The sequence below is a fragment of the Chelon labrosus genome (assembly GCF_963514085.1).
Source record: "Chelon labrosus genome assembly, chromosome: 22".
NCBI classification, from domain to species: Eukaryota; Metazoa; Chordata; class Actinopteri; order Mugiliformes; family Mugilidae; genus Chelon; species Chelon labrosus.
In genome coordinates, this window is record NC_140355.1 from 22027023 (window position 1) to 22045348 (window position 18326).

The 18326-nt window shown below is 43.6% G+C and overlaps 1 protein-coding gene across 1 annotated transcript in view; it reads left to right on the forward strand.

The window, feature by feature from the left end:
- The first annotated feature begins 2215 nt into the window (after positions 1-2215).
- rasgrf2a (Ras protein-specific guanine nucleotide-releasing factor 2a) overlaps positions 2216-18326 on the forward strand; it is a 32232-nt gene continuing 16121 nt past the window's right edge. Inside the window, exons 1-6 of the mRNA XM_084571986.1 lie at positions 2216-3178; positions 12124-12230; positions 14323-14470; positions 17120-17209; positions 17285-17538; positions 18208-18287. Of these exons, the coding sequence (XP_084428112.1) occupies positions 2900-3178; positions 12124-12230; positions 14323-14470; positions 17120-17209; positions 17285-17538; positions 18208-18287 (958 nt within the window). The 5' untranslated portion in view covers positions 2216-2899. The remainder of the gene's footprint in view (positions 3179-12123; positions 12231-14322; positions 14471-17119; positions 17210-17284; positions 17539-18207; positions 18288-18326) is intronic.

The window sequence follows — 18326 nt, forward strand, 5'->3', positions numbered from 1 at the left end:
CTTTGTGTCCTCTGCACAGACTATTACTAACACAACTGTTGCAGTAATTGTCCACACCGTGCTGCAGGGTTTTCATCACTTTGCTGTAGCCATAGAAACACTGTAGAATTTACGGTGCAGTCCATGAGTCCACCACTAGATGTCAGCATCTCACAGTCTGACCCCTGCCTCACTGTAGAGGACATGTTTTATTAAAAGTATTCTAGGATGTTTGGGGAAATATAGTTGATTCAGTACCCAATTAATATCTATCTATCTGTCTGTCTGTCTGTCTGTCTGTCTGTCTGCCCCCTCCTTCTCTTCTTCTTATTCTTCTTCCTTCCTGTCCTCCTCATTTTCGGTCCTTCTTATTTTCTAGTTAGTAGTAGTATGTCCTCCTCCATGTCCTCCTCCAGTCCTGAATGTGTAGAGTCTTAGAAGACGACCAAGATGTCTCCACGTCTCCAACGTTCCTGTCCACATGGATTCCAGCTTGGTTCATCTTTTCAAACACTTGTTTCAACAGCTAGTTGTTTTCTACTGTTAGCTGGGAGGCTAGGAAGCTATACATTTCCATCATGAAGTTAATTGGTTGTTAGCTTGCTAGCTGTCAACCTTGGTGGCTTCCAGGCGCCGACCGTTGCCTCATGCCTCACTGATGTTAGCACTTGAACATCAAACATGTTTGTTTGTTGTAACCACGAACCACAAAGTTAAATCATTTGAATCATGTTCAGTAAATTATCTGAACACAAGTGGAAGGCAAAGTCTGTGGCAGCTTAGCACAAAAATATACACACCCACACCCACACATATAACATCTGTCTCCACACACACACACACACACACACACACACGGCCTAGTAAAGCGGTACAACATCTGTTTGTGCTTTCAGGCTGGATGAGAGTTTCAAAACAAACATCTTGTGATGCATAACACCGCCTCAAAAAATAGAAACTTCTGCTTTTGTCCGTCTCACTGATGTGTTGAGACTCAAACACAGACTCACACCATCAGCAGCGCCTGATAAACATCCTTAAGATTTAATTTAACGTTTGAGTCTCAGTCAGATGTTATCGATGCGTCATTTACAAATATTTAATTATTGATTTTGTTAGAATAACACACACGTCCTGCACCAACACAACCCGACGCCATCTTTAGAAAGTTACAGAGCGTGGTGCGTTCAGGGCCTCAACCTGATGATAAACGTTAAACTAAAGGAGTGGCAATATGTTTTCACTGTCAGGAGGAGACCACCCTGAGGAGCCCCCACCTGTCAGATAATTTTAAACTACAGCAGTGGCAATGAATTTTCAACATCTCACTTCCACAGCTCATTTAAGCCCCCCCCACCCCCCACCCCCCCAGCTGACAACAAACTACAGTAGTGACAATATGCTAAACTTCCAACGGCAATAGGAGACCTGATTTAAGGAGCCCCTTACCTGATGACAAACAAAATATAGCAGTGGCAATGTGCTAAGTTTTCAGTAGGACACTTCTGTAAGGGGCCCCATCTGACAACAAACTGTAAACTACAGCAGTGGCAATGTGTTTTCAACGACAGTAGAGACCTCCTTTAAGGAGCCCCTTACCCGACCACAAACTTTGAACTATAGCAGTGGTAATATGTTTTCAATGAGGGTAGGAGACCTCACTTAAGGGGCCCCTAGCTCACAACAAACTACAGCGGTGGCAATATGCTACATTTCCAATCAGAGTAGGAGACCTCATAAGGCGCCCCGACCTGACAACAGACTCTAAACTATAGCAGTGGCAATATGTTTTCAACGAGGATAGGAGACCTCCCTAAGGGGGGCCCACCTAATAACAAACTATGAACTACAATAGGAGACTTCATTTAAGGGGCACCCACATGACAACAAACTATAAACTACAGCATGTGTTTTAAACGACAGTAGGAGACCTCCTTTAAGGAGCCCCTTACCTGACTATAAACTTTGAACTATAGCAGTGGCAATATGTTTTCAACAAGGCTAGGAGACCTCACTTAAGGGGCCCCTAGCTGACAACAAACTACAGCAGCGGCAATATGCCAAATTTCCAGTCACAGTAGGAAACCTCCATAAGAGGCCCCTACATGACAATAAACTATAAACTACAGCAGTGGCAAGTTTTCAGCAACAGTAGGGGACCTCCTTTAAGGGCCCCCACTGGACACAATAACCTTTAAACCACAACAGTGGCAGTGTGTTTTCAAAGAGAGTATGAGACCTCCCTAAGCCCTCCCCCCACTTATCGACTATTTAAACTACAGCAGTGGCAATGTGCTATGTTTTGACTGACAGCAGCTGGAGCTAAGTGGGATGCAGCCATCATCAAAACATCATTATTTTTATTTCATTATTGTTATTTTAAAAGATGCCCTTCTCTTTTTAAACTCCCTCTCACGCACCTGCGCTCTCGGGGCGTACCTGGTTCGTGGCGCGCGCAGGGCAGAGGCAGTAGCAGCGCGCGGCGGGGCAGCAGCAGCAGCAGAGACCTGTCTCTTTAAGTTGGTGTCAAAGCCGATTACCGCTGATCTCCGTCGTGATTCCGTTTGCACCGTCTGTTCCCTGCGTCTATTTCTATTTCTCACGGTTCGACTTACGTTTTCAATTTTTATGTTTTTATTTTTATTTATTTTTGAAACAACAAAACGCTCCCCAGGTAACTTCTCCACGCTAAAGTTTGACATGGACACGTGAAGGCAGGGCTGCTGAGTGATGCGCGGACGCTCCAACTTTTCCTACCATGGTAAGCCTGGATTACCTTCCCCTGCAGACGGAGACATTAGCCGCTTTCTCTTTGGTATCCGTCCGCTAAAAATAACCACTGCGTGTCGAGTCGGGGGATGCGGGGTGATGTGATGCCTCGGGCTTGAAGTTGGCACCTGAGAGAAATAACGAGCAGAAAATGCAGAAGAGCGTGCGGTACAACGAGGGCCACGCGCTGTATCTGTCGGTGGTCGCGCGTAAAGAGGGCACCAAGCGCGGCTTCCTGAGCAAGAAGACCGCGGAGAACAGCCGCTGGACCGAGAAGTACTTCGCGCTCTACCAGAACGTGCTCTTCTACTTCGAGAACGACCAGAGCGCGAGGCCCTCCGGGATATACCTGCTGGAGGGATGCACGTGCGAGCGCGCACCGGCGCCCAAAGTCTCCGCCATCAGCAAGGAGCCCCCGGAGAAACAGCAGGTGAGTCCAGACACACCGGGGAGCAGGAAGATCACTCACTGTTCAGCTCGTTCCCTTCTGTCAAATCAGGGAGTTTCATGTTTTCACCTTGGATGTAAAGAACTCAATGTGCGTTCAGACTAGAGAAGGAGGTCACATGTGTCCCAGACCACCTCCACATGTGGACTGTGTTCACACCTGGACCTGTTTAACCTGGACACTCTGATCAGATCACTCAGGACAGGTGTTAACCCTCGTTCTGTTCCCTCCTCTCAGTTAGAGGCAGTGAAAGAGCTGAACTCCCTGCAGTGTGACAGTCTGGCATTAGAGCCACAGGAGGCTGCAGCTACTGTTTACTCCTCACTGCTCCCACAGCTTCAGGGAAAACCTGAGTGGACTGAGCAGCCGAGCTTCATTCACCCGCCTCATAGCTGGTCGATTAATAAGACTCGGTAAATGATACTGGAGGACACAGTTTAGACTGACCACGCTGAAAACATGAGCTCACATTTACACAGTTTTCGGGTCACATCGTTTCTCCTTTGTCTCGTCAACACAGTGACCAGTCAGTCCTGACGGGAAGCGGTCCTGAATGTTTGATTTTTTAGTTTTGGAAAGTCGACTAAAAGTGACATTTTTTTTCTATTTAACTTATCGAGAACACAAAGAAAATACACACACAAAGCGTTTCTCTCTCGTCTTCTCGTCTCTTTTGAAGCACAGAGTTGGTCTCTAGTGGACGTCCCAGGCTCTGGTTGCCTAGGTAACAGTCTTGTATATTTCCCAGTGAAACGAGCAGAGCATAAAAACGTTGCTAGCGCACGGACCGAGCTAGAAAACACCGTCAGTGCTGCTGCTTGTCATCATGGTGGATTTGGTGGTAGGAACCAAAGTCGTGGACCATGTTTCCTTCAGGTAGATGTTTGAGGTTGAGATTAGTTCACCCACTTCTCATCTCTAAAAGTTTATTATGACCTTCCATCTCTTTGTTGCCGCTACATCCCTGCGTGCCCCTTCAGAGGTAGTTTGAGACACTTTTTAATGTTTTTCGGTGCTTGACACATGTTTTATGAATTAAAATGACTTCAGTGCTCATTATTTTAAAAGAAAATACCATAAATAACGCTACAGCTCCATCTGGGTTCACCCGACACTCCAAACCCGCTATCATCACTGTGAACTTGGTGGTAGGAACCAAAGTGGTGGACGCTGTTTCCTTCAGGTGAACATTCGTGGAACTGTGATACATCAATCAGCTGGATCAGTTGGTCCCATTGGTTGTTGTGTCAAAATTGAGATTAGTTCAACTTCACCTTATTCACGTCTCCAAAGATTTTTGCCACCTTCCATCTTTTTGTTGCTCTTTTTGTGTCTCCACTCATTTACAAGTAGTCTGAGACGTGTTTTGAACGTTTTCCAGTGATCAAAATTCATTTTTGAAGCATGTCTTATAGTTAGGAATCACTTAAATGCTGTCTGGGTTCACTCTTCACAACTATCCAGTAACTTGGAGGTAGGAACCAAAGTCATGGTCGGCGTTTCCTTCAGGTAAAACACTTGTGGAACTCTTTGTTTGCTCACATTGGTCGTCACCTCAAAGTTGAGACTTTTCAGTTAAGTTCCACTCGTGTTCAGTTATTTAAGTACCTGAAACAGTTTATTGAACTTAAAAAATGACTTGAATGACACTTTTTACTCACCTGTTTACGACCAGAGTATTTTCTAGATTAATTTTCTGTGTTCTTTACGTCTGGAGGTGCAGCCGTCCAAGCAGATCCAGACTCAAAGTAACAAGATTCACGACACAAGCGGTCATTGTTTGATCGCCGCCTGGTCGCTCTGCTCTTATTTAATTAATTTTTTTCATGGAGCAACATTAAAGTCAGACAAAGCCTCAGAGAAGATCAAAGCTCTCGGCTACAATAGAAAACTCGTCTCTTTTCATGTCCACTCTCTTCACAGAGCCTCCGGTAGCGTCATTATTTATACAGCCTGTTCGTATTCATCAGCTTGACTGATGTTCGTCGGGGACAGTTTATTTCTTTTCAGGACTAAACTAATTTGCACAGAAGTCAACTGTAAACCAACAAAGCCATCTGTGTCACGGCATCGTTTCTGCTGCTCATTCCCAGCGTCTTTTTTTAGGAGCAATATCGGCAAATAAAAACGTCAGTATATATATATTTTTTTGTTTTTAAATGTTGAGGAGTTGGTGGACTTTTATCATCTCTGAGTTTTGTCTGCAGGCTTCATCATGAGCTGCGGTAATCAACCTCTGAGGCAGATGAAATGAAGCCAGTGTGTAAGGAGACAAAAACTGCAGTTCTTCTAACGGCCACTAGATACTGACTGCAAAGATGAGTCAATCCCCATAGACCTATTTTATATAACTCACCCGTTCAAATTACATCAAGTCTTTAAGTTATGTATAATTAAGGGCGTGGCTTCTTCCTCAGCTCCACCTCCAATACTGTTTTTGAATAAGCTAGGAGTTGGAGTCAGGCAAAGATGGCAACGGTCAGATACGCCACATATGAGCTTCAAAACTCTTTATATACAAAATTTTTCATAATATGTCCATATATTATACTGAAACCTCAGAAAGAAGAAAAAAACAACAGTTCCTCTAACGTCCACTAGACGCTAGCACCAAAAGTCAATCGCCATAGTCTTTCATGTTAAAATGTCCATCTTTACAGCAGAAATAAACATGTTTACGAGAGTTTTTAATATAACTTGCCTATTTTTTTATAGCAAGGATTAAAGTTATGTATAATTAAGGGGCGTGGCCTGTTTGAGTGACAGGCGGGTGTCCTCACAGGTCGCTAGCTGTCTTTAACCTTGGCTCCACTCACGCTCCACCTCTTTTAGCATTTTTTTTTAAATTTAGCTAGGTGGAGTTGGTCAAGATGGCCACGGTCGGAGCTTCAAAACCTTTTTCTGATAAAAGCTGCAGTTCCTCTAACGACCACTAGATGCTAGCACCGAAAGTGACTCAATCCCCGTAGTCTTGCATGTTAAAATGTCCAACTTTACAGCAGAAATGAACATGTTTACGAGAGAATGTTTTACCCGTTTATTTATAGCAAGGATTAAAGTTATGTATAATTTAGGGGCGTGGCCTGTTTGAGTGGCAGGCGAGTGTCCTCACAGGTCGCTAGCTGTCTTTAACCATTCATGCTCCACCTCCACTTCAAATTTAGCTAGGTGGAGTTGGTCAAGATGGTGACGGTCGGAGCTTCAAAACCTCTTTCTGATAAAAGCTGCAGTTCCTCTAACGACCACTAGATGCTAGCTCCACTAGTGAGTCAGTCCCTCACAAATCCTCCACAGGGAGACGTTTGTCCATCTTTACATACAGTCAGTGTTTCCGCCCAGACGACAGCAGCTTGCTTGCTGTGTTTCTACCTCAGACTGAATCCTTGAGTTCTTGTTTGGAGAAAACATCAGTTGTGTGTATGTGTTGGTTAGAGGACAAATGTTCTGCTGTGTTCTCTGTGGACGTCTGTGCACGAGACACGACATGAAGAACGCTTTTACCAAGTGAAGGTGTTTGTTTGTGACATCCTCCTTTAATTGCATTAGCGTAAGAGGAAGTGAACGGGCAAATAAATATGGACAGCAGTGAGTCGGAATAAAACCTGCTGCTGCTCTGATTACAGCCTGGTGAAGTGGAAACGTGTAAGCCAGGCTAAAAGCTAAGCTAACTAATTGGAGGATTGTTGTGTTATTTTTTTTTAAAGAGCAACAGATCTGGATTTTGTAGCTCACATGGTGACGAATAAACCGTGCAGGAAGCTTGTTATCTGTTAAATGATTGGTTTTAAAGTTTAGGTAATGTGTGTTGATGAGGCAGTGGAAGATGTTTAATTATCTGAGACATAATTATGACATTTCCGATTAAGCAAAGCTGCTCTTCTTACTTGTTGCTCCTTGCAGATATGTAATATTGTCTCTTTTTATTGTTGTTTCATGTGTTTGATTGGGTTCTCTTTGTTTACTGTCGGGACATTTTAAATCCGCCGATGTTTTGAGTCGTTTCTATGCAGAAATGTAGACGCTATATACTTAATGCTCCGCTGTACCGATCAGCCATAACATTATGACCTCCTAATATTGTGTTTTGTATGAGCTGGGAGTTAGGTGGAGTCAGGCCAAGATGGCGACGGCCGTAGACGCTACACTGAGCTTCAATACCGCTCTTCAGGAAACACACTGGTGACGTCCATCTTTATATAAGCGAGCTTGGAAACTATGTCCATATATTAAGATGTAACGTCTGAAAAATAAACCCAACAAGGAAAAAAACTGCCGTTCCACTAATGTCCACTAGAGGCTGCCTCTAAATGTGAGTCAGTCCCCGTGGAGCTCCACGTTAAAATGTTCAACTTAACAGCAGAAATAAAGATTTTCACAGGTGATTTCTCTGTAGCACACCTGTTTATTTATAGATAGAATTAAGGTTATGAATAATTAAGGGGCGTGACTGCTTTGAGTGACAGGTGGTTGTCCTCACAGGTGGCTAGCTGTCTTTAGGCTGGATCCAAAACAAACAAAACAAAACACTGAGCTCAAAGAAGCTAAAATGCTCTATAGATAAATAAAAAAACTTCCCCAAACCTTTGAATGTTCCCGGAGTACGTTGATTATTTTCTTCCCCTCGCCCACCGCTGCTCTATGCTAATGTCGCTTCCCACTTTAAGCTACTCACCCATGCATTGCTTTGACTGATGCATTTCCACGGTGACGAGGGTTGATGGCTGTTTTGACGTCCAGCCGCTTCATTTAACTCGTACAAAGCGGAGGATATAAAGAGTTAAACGTGGCCCCGGCTGTTTGTTTGTATCTGACACGCAGCCCCACTCTGCTCTGGGACGCTGCCGTGCTCCACTAAGAATAGCATCCTCGCCCGTCCTTACGGCTGCAGTCTGGAAGTCAACACAACTTCAGCTCGCATGCACACTACACTACACACTGCTGGTACCTGTGCTATTTGTGGCGTACCTTTTTACTGTACTCTGAGACCAAACAGCTCATTCCCCCGGAGCTGTACGTTGGCAGCGATGGTTTAGATGTAGAGAGCAGTGTGGATGTTTTAAATCCTGCACATCTTACTGGTTATGTAAGAGTTGTACAATTGTGAAAATGCATTCAAAGTGATTTAAAATGGTCGGGAGTTGTTGAGGGAAATTAATGCAAGAAATTATAATTTTTTTATAATTAACGTATTGACTCGAAACTTGAAGATTTAGCAAATGATTTTGTGTGGAGCATAGACTGTATATAAATATGGACACCATGTCTCCACTTCCTCTCATTGGTCAAACTGACTCTATTTTCCCGGGGATACGGGCGGCGCCATCTTGTGAGTTTGGATCCAGAGTCTGATCAGTACGGTCTGAGGGCGGAGCCACGTGGAGCCGTGATATTGATGCCCCGCCCACACTTCCTCCAGACTCACTCACGTTTTAGATTAATTGATACTACACTCTGCTCTACCTCCACTTGTTAGAAGGAGATGCTGGATTATACACTGGACTTATTAATTTTTTTTTTTTTTTACAAATCTCACGGTACTACGGGGAACTTTATGGTGCGGTTGGCATGGCAACTGGTAGTCGCCATTACGTCACATCCTGTTTCTATAGCGTCAAATAACTAACTGAAATGAAACTTGACACTTGAACATTCATCAACATTATATTAACTACCTAAAATGCCGAAAACCATCCTTGAAAAAAAAATGTAATGTTTATTTTAGTGTTTTAGTTTGTCCCAAGCCCCGCCCACTAACATGGAGGGGGTGGAGCTTATGACCTATACTGCAGCCAGACACCAGGGGGAGCTCTACTTGCTTTGGCTCCACTTTAGAGGAGTTGTTCCACCTTTCATCTTTATAGTCTATGGTGTTGAGTATGAGTTCTGCTGTATAAAACTGTATAAAATCATAATTCAGTAACATTTTTTAAAGTTTATTATTCACGTGCATGGAAACTACAGAACTACTTCTCCTTTCTTCCTCATTCTTCCTTCTTCTTTCTTCTTCCTACTCTTCTTCTCCCCATTTTCTTCTCCTTCTTCTCCTCATCTTCTTCTTCCCCTTGTTCTTGTTCTCCTCTTCTTCCTCCTCCTTCTCCTCCTTCCTCCTCCACTCCTTCTCATTTTTCTTCCTCATTCTTCTTTCTTCTTCTTCTTCTTCCTTCATCCTCCTCCTTTTTCATCCCGAATCTTCCTTCTTCTTCTTTATTCTTCATCCTCCTCCTCCTTCCCCTCCTGCTTCTTCCTCTTCTTCTACAAAAACTAGTCTTCTCTGAATCAAATAACCACTGGTTTCTTGTTTAATTTTAATCTATTAATGGACCAGAGGTTGATTTGTGTGTTTATTTATTCATTTATGTCTAAAGTGTAAACCGACCGAACTAGATAGACGTCCATGTTTTAAAATGTCATCAGAACTAAACACATTTATAGACTGGTACAAAAACAGTTTTGGTCTCTAAAAACTAATTCCTCCATTCACGATAATATTTCATTATTCATTATTATTTTAAATACGTTGAGAATTAAAACAAGTGGAGCCGTTTTATAACAAACTGAGCTGATGGCTGCAGGCTGAGATCAAGCTGACACTATGAGCTTTTAGATTTGTGTCTGAACTGATGAACTGATTCCTGTGACTGGTCGTAGTGATGCTGAGAGGAGGCCAGCTCAGAGCTCCCTCCCCCTCCCTCCCCCGTCCTCCCCCCTCCCTCCCTCTGTCTGTCTCACTCATTGTTATCCCGGAGCTTAAAGCAGACTCATGGCCGGGGAAGCCGCATTAGCAATGCAAGGAGCTGTACAAGCCTCGGTGGTTATGTAAACCCTCCCTCCCCAATCCCCCTCCCTCCCCCCCGACACACACAAACAAGCCCTTAAGCCTCTCTGGGTCGTAGCCGCCGCACGCTAGCTAGTATCCCTCACCCGCTTATCGTTACATCATTACTATACAGGCCAGCGTCCTCTCTGCAGCCGCCACCGCAAACTATAAAACACACTCACTGGCCACTTTATTGGGTACACCAGTGAATGCATTCTAATATAACAGTCATGCTCCAAATCTGACTTGACTTGGGGAGATGATATAGATTTTAGAACAAGCTGTGAAGTCTCTTCTCATTCACTGAGAGCAAAGAAACATCTCTTATTAATAAGCAATTAGAGACACCAGTCATTAGACTCAGACTACTAGATGCTGGATCCAAAAAGTGATTCAATCCCCATAGAGCTCTAGGTTAAAATATTTAACTTTACAGCAGAAATATTGTTTACAGTCTGGTACAAAAATATATTTTGATTATTTTTCTGCGTGACAAATGTAGTGGGAAAATTTTTATTGTATTTATATTTGTTTTGCCTTGTTTTATAATGCTTAAAGGGGAATTACCGTTTTTCACAACCTGGACCTTATTTCTGGCATAAAATACGATTGTTTACTCACCCATATAACTTTGGTGTCATTTGGAGTCATGCGGATGATATTTAGATCCAGCGGAGCGTCGCGTATATCCATATAGTGGGAGTGACTGGGGCACCGAAACGCAGCCTCTAAATAACGCATTATCTGCCGCGAAACTCGTTCATTTCACCAATATTTTGTTATGATACGCTAGTGCTATTCCCCGTTGAGTCCGGAGTTACCTGTTATCTATTCGCAGACGTGCAGCGGTTTGTTGTTCTTTGTCCAGCTGTTCCTCTCTCTGCCTCCTCATCCTCCTTTCAACAAACTCCTCATGTGTATACTCTGGCTCAAAGCGGTAAGGACGTCCATCATAAACAAAGTCGTCGTCCACAACCACAGAATCGGGAAAATATTCAGCCATGTTGCAAAAAACTAGCAGTAGCAAATTACAGGTAAACAAGCGACGCTCAGAGATGACATCATCCAGGTCAGAGGTTAGTAGGTCAATCTGCCCCGGATGATGATAACAGGTAACTCTGGACTCAACAGGGAATAGCACTGTCGTATCATAACTAAATATTGGTGAGATGAACGAGTTTCGCGGCAGATAATGTGTTATTTAGAGGCTGTGTTTCGGTGCCCCATTCACTCCCACTATATAGATATACGTGGCGCTCCGCTGGATCTAAATATCCTCCAAAAGACTAAAATAACACCAAAGTTATATGGGTGAGTAAATGATCGTATGTTATGCCAGAAATAAGGTCCAGGTTGTAAAAAACGGTAGTTCCCCTTTAAAGCTATAAATAATTAAAGCCATGGCTAACTTGAGTGACAGGTGGGTGTCCCTACAGGTTGCTAGCTGTCTTTAGCCTCAGCTCCATTCACGCTCCACACAATTAGCTGGGAGTTGGGTGGAGCCAGACCAAGATGGCGGCTGCCAGAGACGCCACACTGAGCTTCAAAACTCTCTCTTTGTCTACACCAAACAATGAGGAAGTGACTAACTCGTGAGCTCAGAGAGAATAAATACTGGACATGCATTCATCTACTGAGCTCCAGATGTGTGAATAAGCAACTGTTTTCTATCCGGCTGAATAAGTTTTTAAGTTTAAACTCCCACCCTGTGTTTCCTCTGATAAATAAGTCAAACTGTTGAGACGGCGCTCGTCTCAGATCTCTGTATTTATACATAACATACGTAACAAATGTATTTAAAATGCATGAGTGCTAAATAAATCACACACAATTGTGTTTGTAGTGGTATGTGCTTTATGAAGAGACATTTACACCTGATACACATTTTTAAATCTCCTCATCACGTCTTCTCTTTTATTTCTTTGTGCTATTTTATGAGCAGAGTCTAGACGGTGGTCCGTGGGGCTGCAGCTAAAAATGAAAAGCTTCCTGCAAGAAACATCGCTCCGGGCGACTGCAAGGATACAATAAAAAATAAAATCCCAACGCTCTGACCTGATGTCAACAGTGTTATTATTTATTTTTGTCTGCTTTCTTTTCTTTTGTGCAGCACTACTTCCTGATCATCTTTGGCCACGATGGACAGAAACCTCTGGAGCTGAGGACGGAGGAAGAGTCGGACTGCAACGAGTGGGTGGAGGTCATCCAGCAGGCCAGGTACGAAAAGAGACCAACAACAAGATCACACTAGACTTACGTTACTTGTGTTGACATCTACAGCTCTGCTTCACTGATGTTCACTTCTACGATATAATCATACATCGGTTTAACCATTTGCTTCAGATGTGATGTTGGATATACTTGAGATTTATTACATTTCATAGGAAAATATTATGTCTGCAACTATTTTTACCATTTTTCCGATAAAGTTCCAAATTAAATGCATGAATGCTATTACCTACATAAATTTTATTTATTATGACATCGGCCCTCACCTTAGTTTGTGAAATCAGGAAGCACTTTTGTGGTGGGAAGTTGATCTGGAGTCTCGTTGGGAACTGATTCTGCTCCTGCAAAGATCTGCCGGGCCAATCAGATCGTTTGGAGGGCGGGGCTTAGTGTGACGATGGACAGAAGATTAATAGTTGTCATTTTCAGAATACGAGTCTTGTGATACGACATCGGGATTTAATCGTGTTTTAAACCAATCAGATACATTTTTGTTGTGAACAAATTCAACTCCACGGTGCTCAGACGTAGTTCCACGCTACTCTGTCCGTCACAACAAAAAGCCCCGCCCCCGAGCGATCTAATAGAGAGCCGAAATCCCGCCCCTCTACTTCCGGGTTATGGGACCTATCTTTCGAAAAAATATGAACGGCAGTCTATGGCGAGATCATAATTATTTTCTGGTCCCGATCGAATTGTGGCATGAATTTCACATATGATGTGTGTGGATTTAAAAGATAATTTTTCACGTCAAGAGATAAATTATTTGACGTAAATAAGCTGAAAAACATTAGGTTTTGTATGAGATCGCTTAGTGAACTACATCTCTCTAGAGATCCCTAGAGAACTATGGCTGTCTCCTTGTTGAGCTTTACTGTCTTCTTCCAGGACGAAGGCAGAAGCATCAAACGAGGTGAAAATCATTATAAATCGGGTCATGTCGAGAGCTGTAGTTACACGAAGGGATTTTGGTCGGTTCTGTACGCGCCAGCATGCGGGACTTGTAGTTCGTTTAATTACGTATTTTCCATAGCGTTTTACTGAACTATCTTGCGACAAACTGTGACATTCTTGGCATGTAAAATCATTTTTTATTCTGAAAAACAACATATGTATAATCCAAGGCACAAGTCCATCGGGACCAGAAAATAATTTATCTTTCGCCATAGACTGCCGTTCATATTTTTTCGAAAGATAGGTCCCATAACCCGGAAGTAGAGGGGGCGGGACTTCGGCTCTCTATTGGCGCATCAGATCTTTGCAGGAGCAGAATCAGTTCCCAACGGAGAGACAAAAATTTGTCGGTGGGTAAGCTCATCTGGCTTCCAGGCTAATTAGCCGCGGTCACAGTTAATTACTAGTCTCTAGCTTTGATTAGCTCCACGTTAAACGACTCCAGGCGTAAATATTAATAATTATTTCAACTGATACAACCTCCTCAAGCAACTGGATAATAGTCCTCCAATCAATCAGAGCCATTTATTTTTGTTGCCAACTAATTCAATGCCACGTATCTCAGATGATATGTACCGTTACTCTACTGTACATCACCACATTAAGCCCCGCCCCAAACGAGCTGATTGGCCGCACGTCAGATCTTTGCACTAGCAGAATCAGTTCCCAACAGAGAGACTCCAGAACAACCTTACTAATCCTCACTAATGCACTGAATTCATTTCTAGTTTCAGGAAACTCAACATACAGCTTCTATACTCATCATGACTTATGATGGCTGTTAAGTAAGAGACTCTTTGAGCACATTTTAACACATCTAACGCGTCTTATTTAATTTTATTGTGTGTCGGTGTGTGTTTGTTGGTCTCTCTGCTCGCAGCGCTTCACATTTAGGTCACTCTGGTGCCGTATCGCCACGCTGGTTACATCACAGACTTGATCTCGACCTCTGTTTCTCTCTGGGGCCGTCCTGCCTATTTTTAACGTTGGCAGAAAAACGACGGCTTTTTGGTTCATTTGTGCACAATGGACACGTTGCTGCAGAACACGCACCATCTTTAGTTTTTGGTTTTTCAAAGTGGCATCGCCCTAAAGCCTCTCGTCCCTCTCTGTCTTCCCTCTGCAGCTACTCGGACATCGTCATCGAGCGCGAGATCCTGATGCAGAAGTACATCCACCTGGTCCAGATCATGGAGACGGAGAAGATCGCGGCCAATCAGCTCCGCACTCAGCTGGAGGACCAGGACACGGAGATCGAGAGGCTTAAAGCTGAGGTATGCATGAGTGAACCCACATCTGCGTGCGCATGCTGTCGTGCACAGGCGCTCAGATGCAGCACATGCAGATGAAAGCATGCAAATTCATCCGGCACAACGAGAAAACACTTAAATTACAGCACGGCACTGATTCTGGGACCCATTACTTTTTTATCATGCAACGAGGTATTTGTTTTTCTGAACCTCTAAAGTGGTCATGAATATTTTATCCTGTGCGCTTAAAAGTATGTGCTCCCTTCAGTAGTTTCTACATTTCTGCATAAAAATGCCTCAGAACATCAGCAGATTTTCACCCAAGTCCTGAAAGTAGACAAAGAGAACCCAATGAAACGCATGAAACAGAAACATTATACTTGTCTGTTTGTTTATTCAGGAAACTTAATCATCTGCTCATATCTGTGAGTTGTAAAAGTAAGTAAACCCTTGTTTTCAGTATCCGGTTCCCAGTAACTGCTGATCAGTGGTCTACAGCAGCTTGGAGGAATTTTAGCCCATTCCTCAGAACAGAACCACTTCAGTTCTGAGATGTTGGTGGGTTTCCTCACATCAACTGCTTGCTTCAGGTCCTTCCACAACATTTCTATTGGATTAAGGTCAGGACTTTGACTTGGCCGTTCCTAAAGATGCACCGATTACAATTTTCCCGGCCGATTCCGATTTCCGATTTTTCATTGAGTTTGACCTGCCAATACCGATTTTAGCCGATTCCGATTTCATTTTTTCTAACCACTTTACGACACACACAAAGATTTATTTTCTCTTCTTTAATAGAATATTAATATTATCTTTTCTTTAATAGAACATTTTTTGAACAGATAATTGCTATCACTATAAAAATAGAACTATATAAATTACGAACCAACCGAAGAACCATTTCTTTCTTTTCATATCCAATATCCAACTAAAGAAATGTGATATATTTAGCAAACTAAACTTCTGTATGAAAACAGGGAAAACAGGTAATGGCAATAAAATAATATATAAATATATAGAAAAGAGAAGAAGAGAAGAAAATAGAGGCCTTAAAGATTTTCTTAACAAATATTTAAAAAAAGGTGGTGACGGTGAAGCTGGGACTAGTAAAGTGAACGTAGGTTAGAAACAGCGCAGCCAACGTTTACCAGCCTTGTAACGTAAGCTAACAGGCTAGCTCTAATGTTAACGTCCATTAGCTTGTATAAAAGCCCGACACAACACGTTATCTTTGACAGAAACAGTTGAGTTTGGTAGCTCCGTCAGAGAGGATGAGACAGAGAGGAGAGAGATCCGGCTGCAGTCAGGTGACAGAGAGAGTGATGCGGGAGGGGCCCGCTGTCTCGGAGCGGAGGGACAGAGTCAGGCTACCGGTGAGAGAAGAGAGAGAAGGTCACAGTGGAGCGCGGGGGGGTATCTAAGATTATCTCGTCCCGGGCCCAGGCAAGACTGTCAGCTGGCCTGCGTGTGATGCTGATGTTGCGCGATGTAAATCATGCGGCGCCCGAGTGCATTTGACCGGCAAAAAATCGGCATATGTCAGACTGACCGGCCGGTCTCCGGTCATGGCCGATCACGTGAAAATCGGCCGATTCCAGTCACCAGCCGATAAATCGGTGCATCTCTAGCCGTTCCTAAACATTCATCTTGTTCTTCTTTAACCGTTCTTTTGTAGAACCACTTGTGTTCTTGGTTCCCGTTGTCTTGCTGCATGACCCAGTTTCTCTTCACATTCAGCTCATGGACAGATGTCCTGACATTTTCTTTTAGAGTTCACTGGTAGAATTCAGAATTAATTGGTCCATCAATGAGGACAAGCCGTCCTGGTCCAGATGCAGCAGAACAGGCCCAAACCAGGACATTAGCACCCCCATGTTTGATGGAGGGATGAGGTTCTGATGCTGGAATGATGCAGTGTTGTTTCATCTCATTTAAACCAAACTATTCTGCTTTGGTCTCATCTGTCCACTAAACATTGTCCCAATAGTCTTCTGTCTTGTCCACATGATGTTTAGAAATGTTCTTCTTGGAGAGCAGTGTCTTTGTCCATCACACCATGGTTGTTCAGTGGATTCATCAACATTAACATCAGCCAATGAGAGAGAGGCCTTTAGCTGCTTAGAAGTTCCCCTGGGTTCCTCTGGGACCTCTCAGACTATTATGGAGTAATCTTTGTTGGTGGACCACTCCTGTGGAGGGGAACAGTCGTCTTCAATCTGTCTGACTGTGGATTATTTGTGGGTTCCAAACTCTTTAGAGATGGTTCTGGAACCTTTTCCAGCCTGATGAGCAACAACAACTCTTTCTCTGAGCTCCTCAGAAAGCCCCTTTGTCCACAAACATGTGTTGTGAAGATCAGACTGAGACAAATCCCTGATTTATTGAAACTAAACCAGGTCTCATTACATTGATGGAAACACTTCTGAACACATGGACCCTGATTTAATCCTAGAGGAGCACCTCACTGATATGTAATATTGGCTCATTTTCCTGAATAAACACAGACACAAGTCTAGTATTTCAGTTTCACTTGTTTGATTGGGTTCTCTTTGTCTACTTTCAGGACTTGTGGGAAAACCTGCTGGTGTTTTGAGTTTGTTTTTATGCAGAAATGTAGAAAATTCTGACTTTTAACAATGTATATGCTGACTCATGTTGTTGTTGTTGTGTCAGATGGTGGTGTTGAACAAAACCAAGGAGCGGATGCAGCCTTACCAGAACAACCAAGAAGAGGAAGACCCAGACATTAAAAAGATCAAAAAGGTAAACTGTTGTAATCTCATGATGATTATAATGTGTAGAACCAAGTGAACGCCCAGTGTTGTTGTGGCTGTGCAGGTGCAGAGCTTCATGCGTGGCTGGCTGTGCCGGAGGAAGTGGAAGATCATTGTCCAGGACTACATCTGCTCCCCTCACGCTGAGAGCATGAGGAAGAGGAACCAGATCGTGTTCAACATGGTGGAGGCCGAGACGGAGTACGTCCACCAGCTCTCCATCCTGGTCAACTGCTTCCTCCGGCCGCTCCGCATGGCCGCCAGCTCCAAGAAGCCTCCCATCAGCCACGACGACGTCAGCAGCATCTTCCTCAACAGGTGCACAGGTTTTATTTGGTGTAAAAGCTGAATTTAACCTCCAGGTTGTCGTTGCAAGGAAGAGTTTAAATGGTGAAGCCATGACACACTGTTTACTGGTAGCTCTTCCTAACTTTCTAGGCCTTTCAGCTAATAGTAGCTCCTTCTATCTTCCTAACCTCCCAGCCAATAGTAGCTCATTTGATCTTCATAGATTCCCAGCTAATAGAAACTCTACCTTGCCTCCCAGCTAATAGTAGCTATTCCTAGCATCAACATCTAATAGTAGCTCTTCCTTGCTGTTCCAGCTAGTAGTAGCTCTTCCTAGCCTTCCAGCTAACAGTAGCTCTTCCTAGCCTTCCAGCAAATAGTAGCTCTTCCTAGCTGTTCCAGCTAATAGTAGCTCTTCTTAGCCTCCTAGCCTCCCAGCTAATAGTAGCTCTTCCTAGCTGTTCCAGCTAATAGTAGCTCTTCTTAGCCTCCTAGCCTCCCAGCTAATAGTAGCTCTTCTTAGCCTCCTAGCCTCCCAGCTAATAGTAGCTCTTCCTTGCGGTTCCAGCTAGTAGTAGCCCTTCCTAGCCTCCCAGCTAATAGAAGCTTTTCCTAGCGTCCTAGCCTCCCAACAGACTGCCTATAAGCTGTCCAATAAAACTGATTCAGAGTGAACTGAGTCTGGTTCTCTGTCTCCAGTGAGACCATCATGTTCCTGCACGAGATCTTCCACCAAGGTCTGAATGCTCGGATCGCAAACTGGCCCACTCTGGTTCTGGGTGAGTGTTACCCAAGATTTTAGATTCACCACCTTCCAG